This window comes from Haliotis cracherodii, unplaced genomic scaffold (assembly GCF_022045235.1).
Source record: "Haliotis cracherodii isolate W230 unplaced genomic scaffold, xgHalCrac1.p SCAF_12, whole genome shotgun sequence".
Taxonomy (NCBI): domain Eukaryota; kingdom Metazoa; phylum Mollusca; class Gastropoda; order Lepetellida; family Haliotidae; genus Haliotis; species Haliotis cracherodii.
This window is the reverse complement of record NW_027266267.1, coordinates 14,628,959-14,639,917: the sequence shown is the minus strand read 5'-3', so window position 1 is coordinate 14,639,917 and position 10,959 is coordinate 14,628,959. Positions and strand designations below refer to the sequence as shown.

The window sequence follows — 10,959 nt, the reverse complement described above, 5'->3', positions numbered from 1 at the left end:
AAGATCTATATGTGTTATGCTAGGATGTAGGAATAGGTTCAGTGGATAATTTCGAGTCATGGGAAAGATCTATATGTGTTATGATTTGATCAGGGAAAGATCCTCAATATTCATATTTGGTTGTGTGGTAGATGTCAAGGGGATAGGATCATTGTAACATACTTTATGATCAGGGAATGATCTTCAGTTGATCACATGGAGGGCTTGGTGAGATCACTCGCTGTTTATTTTTAGATAGGATCTAGCGCATATCTCCAGGTGATCTTATTTAGTCGTGAGAAAGACTACCAGGCCATTACAATATAATCAAACAAAGATCTTGAAGCGATTGCATAAAGTCTGCCTGTTGTTAATACATTGGTGAATCGTTCGGACATGCCTCAGACATTCATCGTCATCAAACAAGATGCTAACTTGTCAAGCAGTGGATTGTAAACTTTGTTATCATATCATCTCAGTACGGACCAGACAAACCAGTTGTTAGAATTATGAGCAAAGACCCACGCCTTTGGTGTACGATGACTGGCTATCAACCAAGTCACCAAGCCTGACAACCTGATCCGACGATGACTGGCTATCAACCAAGTCACCAAGTCTGACCACCTGGTCCGACGATGACTGGCTATCAACCAAGTCACCGAGCCTGACCACCTGGTCCGACGATGACTGGCTATCAACCAAGTCACCAAGTCTGACCACCTGGTCCGACGATGACTGGCTATCAACCAAGTCACCAAGCCAGACCACCTGGTCCGACGATGACTGGCTATCAACCAAGTCACCAGGTCTGACCACCTGATCCGACGAGCCGCTTCTTCGACCAGCAAGGGCTGTTGTGGACCTATTCTAACCTGGAATCCCCACGGGATGTTCGAGTACAATAACTATCGTGGGTTATCAGAGGCTGTCGTGTGAGTGAGTAAATGTGATATGGTTGGAATATTGCTCACTGTGTGGTAAAGCAATACTCGCTCACTCACGATTGCAGTTTGGGGGTTTAACATATGACATGTACTTATAGACAACGCCATGTTCATGAACAAAGAATTTAATACCAAGTTTTTATAAGTTTTCAAATGACATGAAGTCATATACGTCCCTTTTTTTCGTGGGTGAATGTGCTTGCACAGTATCTCAGTACGATGTGTACGAAACAAGGGACATTATGATCAGAGCATAAAGCCTGTCTACTTCAAGATTATGTAATTAATACCTAAGAAGAAAAGACAAAGTGTTTCGGGAATCATTAATTGCAAAAATGTTATACATACATCATACAACATTTGATCTCAGGGTGGTAATTCAGGGTGTGGGGGTGAGGTGGGGTGGGGGAGTGTGGGCTTGTGGGTGGGTGTTGGTGAGGTATGGGTAGGTCTGAATCAAACAGCTTTTAGCAATAATTCAGTAATATCCAGGCGGGGGACAACAGAATGGGCTTCACACATTGTAGGTTTACGGGGAATCTAACCCAGATCCTCGGCGTGACGAGCGAACGCATAAATCATAAACAACTCAACTTAAAAATAGTAAATATATGCAGTGTTTGGTTTCAGCTGATTCATGAAAAACTCGGATCGGGAGTGCGCGTGAGAGAGTTTGATAGAAACAGTAAACAAGGGTGAAAGAGATACCGGCTGTAGCACGATGAGCTTGAAGGGCGGCAAACGTATTACCTAGCATATGCCGTGTGACTTCCACAAATGATAAATGAAATAATTTATTTTTAAAACAAGGATCCATGTGCATGTGCAGTTGATATTTTTTAACTTGCTAATTGTATCGTACAGTAATGTATTTAGAAATCAGGTTCACTGTTTACAGGCTAAAAGCCAAGGATATCGTGCCTCATAGCGAGTATTTCATCAACCTTTCAGAGAACTGTTTTTGAGGTAAAATGTTCGATATTTCAGTTGCAATGTCAAATCATTCATAAAAAATCGTAACAAAAAAGTCAATATATTTTTAACGTATAAATCAAACAAACGACGGCAATATAACAATCGCGTGCAACAACACTTGCCAGCGCACCAACATCACAATCGGAAGTCCGGGTAAAACCGACTGAGATCCCCCGGCGACTCCTCTGAAGACACATTGGTGCCACTGTTCTCACTGTCTGGTAACGTCTTGCTTTGTTCCTGGACCACTAGGTCCTCAGCATATACCCCTCCTGGCAACACAACACCTTCCAGTGTCTGTATCGAGTCCATGTCTGTGTCCCCAGGGTCCTCCAGACGGATGGCAGAGGTGGAGATGGTTGACAAGGAACAGGATCTCTCTGTCGATATATCGTCAATAGGATCGGTTGTTGAAGCAGCCTCTACACTGGAGTTTTCAACACTGTCCTCCCTGTTGGTTTTGTTAGGTCTGGGTGATCCCAACTCTTCACTGAGCGGAATCATGTCATCAGATATTTCCACATCAAGGTCCATGTCATGTTCAGTCTTGCTTCCGGCAGTTCCCTGCTCTACATCGCTATTGGGTTCCTGTTCTCGTTCTTGCTCTTCCCCACTGTCTCCGTCTGATGCTTCTGAAACGACCAAACACATAGTGTCTTAAGGGTTGAGCGTACACGGTATGTGTATAAAGTGTTAAGGTATCCAGGATGGTTAGAACTTGCCTCAATGATCATTCATTCATTGGTTGGTTGGTTGGTTGGTTGGTTGGTTGGTTTGTTGTTTAACGCCGCACTCAGGAATATTCCAACTATATGACGGCGCTCTGTAATTAATCCAGTCTGGACCAGACAATCCAGTGATTAATATCATGAGCATCTATCCACGCAATTGGGATCGATGACATGCATCAACCAATTCAGCGAGTCTGACCACCCGATCCCGTTAGTCGCCTTTTACGACAAGCATAGTCACCCTTTACGGCAAGCATGGGTTGCGGAAGACCTATTCTAACCCGGAATCTTCACGGGTCTCATTAATAGAGAGATCACTACATGAGTGTAGGTGACAAGTATCATCCAAGGGCATGCGAATATGTGTATATCCGGCTCAAGAAAAGTACTTATTCTGAACTTAGTAAAACTGCTTATATGCACCCTTGTGATCATTATCACTTTCTAATAAACTGCTGTGAAGACGTGGAGGCCATATTATCGAAAACGTTCTTAGTATTTGATCAAAAACGATAGAAAGTCAGTATCCACTGTTATCACATATTACATCGACTATACTGTCTACAGATCAACACATATAGCATGTTTCTACGTTAGGTCAACAAAACTCAGTAATACGTGATAACATTAATCACACGTCTGCTTTTTCTCATTGATATTGAACCTATGAGTGAGTGAGTGAGTGAGTGAGTATGTTTTACGCCGCTTTTAGCCGATATCACGGCCGGGGACACCAGAAATGGGCTTCACACATTGTACCCATGTCGGGAATCGAACCCGGGTCTTCGGCGTGATGAGCGAACGCTTTAATCACTAGGCTACCCGACCGCCCCTTGAACCTATGAATAATACCAATATTTCTTCTCTCTGGAATAGGTTAACAACACATTGACAGGCATCATGTACCCAAGCAGTATCTGGCTCCTCACCATCTACAGAAGGTTGCATTGCTGCATCTCTGTCGGAGTCCACTCTCATCTCCATGGAAACGTCCGGTGTGAGTTGCGTCGAGCGACTGACACTTTCGAGTTTCTCATGGGTCTCACTCAACTCCCGCCTCAGTCTCTTCTTTTGGTGAGTTTGATTTTCTAGAACGAGCTATAACAACACAATGTATGTATCTGAGTTAGTGGGGAGTAGATTGAATGGCATGAAGGAGTGGGCGTGTGATCAGTGGTGTGGAAGAGCTAGTGGGGGTAGAGGGTGTGTGTGTGAGTGAGGGAAGGTGTGATCAGTGGTGTGGAAGATCTAGTGTGGGTAGTGAGAGTGAGAGAGTGAGGGAAGGTGTGATCAGTAGTGTGGAAGAGCTAGTGTGGGTAGTGAGAGTGTGAGAACGAGGGAAGGTGTGATCAGTGGTGTGGAAGAGCTAGTGTGGGTAGTGAGAGTGAGAGAGTGAGGGAAGGTGTGATCAGTAGTGTGGAAGAGCTAGTGTGGGTAGTGAGAGTGTGAGAACGAGGGAAGGTGTGATCAGTGGTGTGGAAGAGCTAGTGTTGGTAGTGAGAGTGAGAGAGTGAGGGAAGGTGTGATCAGTGGTGTGGAAGAGCTAGTGGGGGTAGAGGGTGTGCTTGAGAGTGAGGGAAGGTGTGATCAGTGGTGTGGAAGAGCAAGTGTGGGTAGGGAGAGTGAGAGAATGAGAGAAGGTGTGATCAGTAGTGTGAAAGAGCTAGTGTGGGTAGTGAGAGTGAGAGAGTGAGAGAGTGAGAGAAGGTGTGATCAGTGGTGTGGAAGAGCTAGTGTGGGTAGTGAGAGAGAGAGAGTGGGGGAAGGTGTGATCAGTGGTGTGGAAGAGCTAGTGTGGGTAGAGAGAGTGAGAGAGTGAGAGAAGGTGTGATCAGTAGTGTGGAAGAGCTAGTGTGGGTAGTGAGAGTGAGAGAGTGAGGGAAGGTGTGATCAGTAGTGTGGAAGAGCTAGTGTGGGTAGAGAGAGTGAGAGAGTGAGAGAAGGTGTGATCAGTGGTGTGGAAGAGCTAGTGTGGGTAGTGAGAGTGAGAGAGTGAGGGAAGGTGTGATCAGTGGTGTGGAAGAGCTAGTGTGGGTAGTGAGAGTGAGAGAGTGAGGGAAGGTGTGATCAGTGGTGTGGAAGAGCTAGTGTTGGTAGGGAGAGAGAGAGAGTGGGGGAAGGTGTGATCAGTAGTGTGAAAGAGCTAGTGTGGGTAGTGAGAGTGAGAGAGTGAGGGAAGGTGTGATCAGTAGTGTGGAAGAGCTAGTGTGGGTAGTGAGAGTGAGAGAGTGAGGGAAGGTGTTATCAGTGGTGTGGAAGAGCAAGTGTGGGTAGGGAGAGTGAGAGAGTGAGGGAAGGTGTGATCAGTAGTGTGGAAGAGCTAGTGTGGGTAGGGAGAGTGAGAGAGTGAGGGAAGGTGTGATCAGTGGTGTGGAAGAGCTAGTGTGGGTAGTGAGAGTGAGAGAGTGAGGGAAGGTGTGATCAGTGGTGTGGAAGAGCAAGTGTGGGTAGGGAGAGTGAGAGAGTGAGAGAAGGTGTGATCAGTAGTGTGAAAGAGCTAGTGTGGGTAGTGAGAGTGAGAGAGTGAGAGAGTGAGAGAAGGTGTGATCAGTAGTGTGGAAGAGCTAGTGTGGGTAGAGAGAGTGAGAGAGTGAGAGAAGGTGTGATCAGTAGTGTGGAAGAGCTAGTGTGGGTAGTGAGAGTGAGAGAGTGAGAGAAGGTGTGATCAGTAGTGTGAAAGAGCTAGTGTGGGTAGTGAGAGTGAGAGAGTGAGAGAGTGAGAGAAGGTGTGATCAGTAGTGTGGAAGAGCTAGTGTGGGTAGAGAGAGTGAGAGAGTGAGAGAAGGTGTGATCAGTAGTGTGGAAGAGCTAGTGTGGGTAGTGAGAGTGAGAGAGTGAGGGAAGGTGTGATCAGTAGTGTGGAAGAGCTAGTGTGGGTAGAGAGAGTGAGAGAGTGAGGGAAGGTGTGATCAGTAGTGTGGAAGAGCTAGTGTGGGTAGAGAGAGTGAGAGAGTGAGAGAAGGTGTGATCAGTAGTGTGGAAGAGCTAGTGTGGGTAGTGAGAGTGAGAGAGTGAGGGAAGGTGTGATCAGTAGTGTGGAAGAGCTAGTGTTGGTAGTGAGAGTGAGAGAGTGAGGGAAGGTGTGATCAGTGGTGTGGAAGAGCTAGTGTGGGTAGGGAGAGTGAGAGAGTGAGGGAAGGTGTGATCAGTGGTGTGGAAGAGCTAGTGTGGGTAGGGAGAGTGAGAGAGTGAGGGAAGGTGTGATCAGTGGTGTGGAAGAGCTAGTGTGGGTAGTGAGAGTGAGAGAGTGAGGGAAGGTGTGATCAGTGGTGTGGAAGAGCTAGTGTGGGTAGGGAGAGTGAGAGAGTGAGGGAAGGTGTGATCAGTAGTGTGGAAGAGCTAGTGTGGGTAGTGAGAGTGAGAGAGTGAGGGAAGGTGTGATCAGTGGTGTGGAAGAGCTAGTGTGGGTAGTGAGAGTGAGAGAGTGAGGGAAGGTGTGATCAGTGGTGTGGAAAAGCTTGTGGGGGTAGTGAGAGTGTGAGAAGGTGTTATCAGTGGTGTGGAAGAGTTAGTAGGGCTAGAGGGAGTGTGAGAAGGTGTGATCAGTGGTGTATAAGAGCTACAGGGGGTAGGGGGGATGTTAGAGTGAGAGAAGGTGGAGGAAAGAGCTAAGGGATGTGTATGATATTGGTAAGTTGCCAATACATAGTATATACGCTATACTACAAATATGTTATAGAAATCATCAAAACATCAATCCCATTTCGATTTAGATTCACAATACCCTAGACTAGTCAGATACTGGTGAGAACACACAGGATACGTACATGTAACTTGGTTATACAATGATTCATCTTTGACGTCACTTCCTGTAGTTGTTCGACGGGAATAGGGAGTGTAACTTTGTGCTGTTCTGTCCTCGCAGACCATGCTACAACACAACACAGCATTATATCAACACATCGCTACAACACAACATAGCATTGTAACAACACATCGCTACAACACAGCATAGCATTGTAACAACGCATCGCTACAACATAACATAGCATGGTATCAACACATCGCGTCACACAGCATAGCATTGTAACAACACATCGCTACAACACAACATAGCATTGTATCAACACATCGCTACAACATAACATAGCATTGTAACAACGCATCGCTACAACACAGCATAGCATTGTAACAACGCATCGCTACAACATAACATAGCATTATATCAACACATCGCTACAACACAACATAGCATTGTAACAACACATCGCTACAACACAACATAGCATTGTAACAACGCATCGCTACAACACAACACAGCATTATATCAACACATCGCTACAACACAACACAGCATTGTAACAACACATCGCTACAACACAGCATAGCATTGTAACAACACATCGCTACAACATAACATAGCATTGTAACAACACATCGCTACAACATAACATAGCATTGTAACAACACATCGCTACAACACAGCATAGCATTGTAACAACACATCGCTACAACATAACATAGCATTGTAACAACACATCGCTACAACATAACATAGCATTGTAACAACACATCGCTACAACATAACATAGCATTGTAACAACGCATCGCTACAACATAACATAGCATTGTAACAACACATCGCTGTCACACAACAAAGCATTGTAACAACACATCGCTACAACACAACACAGCATTGTAACAACACATCGCGTCACACAACATAGCATTGTAACAACACATCGCTACAACATAACATAGCATTGTAACAACACATCGCTACAACATAACATAGCATTGTAACAACACATCGCTACAACATAACATAGCATTGTAACAACACATCGCTACAACATAACATAGCATTGTAACAACGCATCGCTACAACATAACATAGCATTGTAACAACACATCGCTGTCACACAACAAAGCATTGTAACAACACATCGCTACAACACAGCATAGCATTGTAACAACACATCGCTACAACAGAACATAGCATTGTATCAACACATCGCGTCACACAACATAGCATTGTATCAACACATCGCGTCACACAACACAGCATTGTAACAACATATCGTGTCACACAACATAGCATTGTAACAACACATCGCTACAACAGAACATAGCATGGCATCAACACATCGCTACAACACAACATAGCATGGTATCAACACATCGCGTCACACAACACAGCATTGTAACAACACATCGTGTCACACAACACAGCATTGTAACAGCACATCGCGTCACACAACATAACAGCGTAACAACACATCGCGTCACACAGCATAGCATTGTAACAAACACATCGCACACAGACAACATAACATTGTAACAACACACCGCGTCACACAACATAGCATTGTAACAACATATCGCGTCACACAACATAGCATTGTAACAACACATCGCTACAACAGAACATAGCATGGCATCAACACATCGCTACAACACAACATAGCATGGTATCAACACATCGCGTCACACAACACAGCATTGTAACAACACATCGTGTCACACAACACAGCATTGTAACAGCACATCGCGTCACACAACATAACAGCGTAACAACACATCGCGTCACACAGCATAGCATTGTAACAAACACATCGCACACAGACAACATAACATTGTAACAACACATCGCGTACACACAACATAGCATTGTAACAACACATCGCTGTCACACAACATAGCATTGTAACAACACATCGCTGTCACACAACATGTCAGTGTAACAACACATCTCGTACACACAGAGGCATTTCTCTGACTTTTACGCTTAGATGTCTTAAATGCCATTCGAGGTTATCAATTGTAAAATTATCCACGATTACCCGCTGGGTTTACAGGAAGTCAATAATGTATCGTCAACATACATTGAGATGTTTCTGGAGCAGATAAACACTTTGTATTTATCACAAGTTGCGTCAGCTGAGAATTTATTTCCTCTGCTTCTTTTATCAGGAAAAGGCTGCTGCTATGGTGGTCGTCATGGTTACCGCCCATCACAGTGTCAACCTGATGAGAACAAGAATCGATGTTTGAGTACCTTTTCTTCAAATATTTCTACCTTTCTCCTAAGAAAGAGAAGTAAATCTTACATAAACCAAAAACATGAACGATATGTTTGTGTTCCTGTTCACACAACTTCAGAAGAGTCGCGTACTTTTAACAGGGTCATACCTTAATATCTGCTAATATGTTCTTCCGTTCTTCCAGCGAAGCCTCCAAAGTGTGGTCATTCCTGTGGAGTTTCTCTGTCAACAGGAAGTACATGGCACACATTTAGAGACTTAGCGAGTGAATAGCTTTTGGTTATAATGCTTTTATCCACGAATATCATAGTTCGGGAGACCACAATTGGGCTTGACACATTGTACCCAAGTAGGGAATCGATGGTAAAATTAATAATGTAATAATTAACGTATTAATAATAACGTAAAACTCTAAGGCATGGATATCAGATATCAGTTTTTTATTCTCATGCTAGTGTAGCAGGGCGTGGAGTCATTCCACAGATGACATCCTTGTCAGCTTGCTGACGGGGTTAACCTCTTTGGTCATGTGGACAAGGCGTCCGACCTCGGATCAGAAGGTCCGTGGTTCGAATCCGATAACGGGACTCGGACATTTTATGGCCTCTACACTAGCACTAGTGTACATCAACAGAGATTCTGCTGCACGTACACCCTAGAGAATTTCCAGGGTACATAACTGCCTAGAAGAGAGGGTGGTGAGGGCCAGTGTTGTGACTGTTTTTTCTGATATATACTTGATCATATTGCCATGAGATGTGGCTGACTGCCATCTTACTCGCTTAGCTTACACATCGACATTGTAAACATGGGACCAGGGCCCCGTTCCACAAAGCGATCTTAGCACTAAGGTGATCGTAAGTCCCATACTCTAACATAGGTTTACGATCTTCGTAGCGCTAAGATCGCTTTGAGGAACGGGGCCCTGAACATGACATTCTGCACAAAATATGAGTCCGTCCATCTTCAAACGTAGCACCTCTTCCCATCCAAGCCCATCCCCTCAAATTGCAATGGCATAATGGTATATACATAGGTCATCATGCAATAAAGCTGTGTTAGTGAAGAGGCACCTACGCATGGGGGTGAGAACCTGCTCATCCTGCCCCGCATCAGGACCTGATACGTGTACTTCATGTGGCTGAATCAGCGAATCAGCTGTGTCCGAGTCGGTCTGCGTCGGTTTGTCTGCTGGAGATATGGGACTGGAACAAGGTATTCTCAAACAGTATTTACTGTTTATTTTTTACATTAAACAAAGGTGCAGTGTCATTTAAAGCCATTTATGAAACCATCTAGGAGATTTTTTCAGTGTGGCAGTAGGATAATCATTTCTTTAGTCTTCAATCGTTGTAAAAGCAAGAGATAATGTATTCATAAATAAGAAACATCGGGCGTTTTCAGAAACATGAATTACTCTGATTTGCTTGAGTTTTCTTGTGATGTACTTGGTTCTCTTTTTCCACGGGGCGGCGTTGCTGCTGAACGAGCTACAGAGCCATTGAGACACTTTACCCATCTGTAATACAGTGAACAGAAACCATACCCATCTGAGACACAGTATACATAAACTAATCCCACCTGAAACACAGTATACATACACTAAACCTATCTGAAACACAGTATACATAAACTAAACCCATCTGAAAAACGGTATACATAAACTAAACCCATCTGAAACACAGTATACATAAACTAAACCCATCTGAAACACAGTATACATAAACTAAACCCACCCGAAGCACAGTATACATAACTAAACCCATCCGAAACACAGTATACATAAACTAAACCCATCCAAAACACAGTATACATAAACTAAACCCATCCGAAACACAGTATACATAAACTAAACCCATCCGAAACACAGTATACATAAACTAAACCCATCCAAAACACAGTATACATAAACTAGACCTATCTGAAACACAGTATACATAAACTAAACCCATCTGAAACACAGTATACATACACTAAACCTATCTGAAACACAGTATACATAAACTAAACCCATCTGAAACACAGTATACATAAACTAAACCCATCTGAAACACAGTATACATAAACTAGACCTATCTGAAACACAGTATACATAACTAAACCCATCCGAAACACAGTATACATAAACTAAACCCATCTGAAACACAATGCGAAGTACAGACCGATTGAGACACCTAATCCATCTGAAATACAGTGTACCCATTTGAAATACAGTGTACATAAATTGTACCCATCTGAAACATGATATCTTCCAACTTTTGTATTGATAATCTTACCAACACCAAGTGTCCATTCTGTATTGACATAGAGTATTCTTTGCTTGCTGATAACATACACATTACTTTC

The 10,959-nt window shown here is 43.7% G+C and overlaps 1 protein-coding gene across 2 annotated transcripts in view; it reads right to left on the bottom strand.

Moving 5' to 3' along the window:
- Positions 1-802: 802 nt before the first annotated feature.
- LOC139458194 (rho guanine nucleotide exchange factor 11-like) overlaps positions 803-10,959 on the bottom strand; it is a 27,002-nt gene continuing 16,845 nt past the window's right edge. Inside the window, exons 11-17 of one of the 2 annotated variants that reach the window (XM_071239528.1) lie at positions 10,031-10,132; positions 9,691-9,818; positions 8,762-8,835; positions 8,455-8,596; positions 6,397-6,500; positions 3,559-3,727; positions 803-2,530 (exon numbers count right to left, since the gene is read on the bottom strand). In XM_071239528.1, the coding sequence (XP_071095629.1) occupies positions 2,034-2,530; positions 3,559-3,727; positions 6,397-6,500; positions 8,455-8,596; positions 8,762-8,835; positions 9,691-9,818; positions 10,031-10,132 (1,216 nt within the window). In that variant the 3' untranslated portion in view covers positions 803-2,033. The remainder of the gene's footprint in view (positions 2,531-3,558; positions 3,728-6,396; positions 6,501-8,454; positions 8,597-8,761; positions 8,836-9,690; positions 9,819-10,030; positions 10,133-10,959) is intronic. The other variant, XM_071239529.1, reaches the window with a different exon arrangement.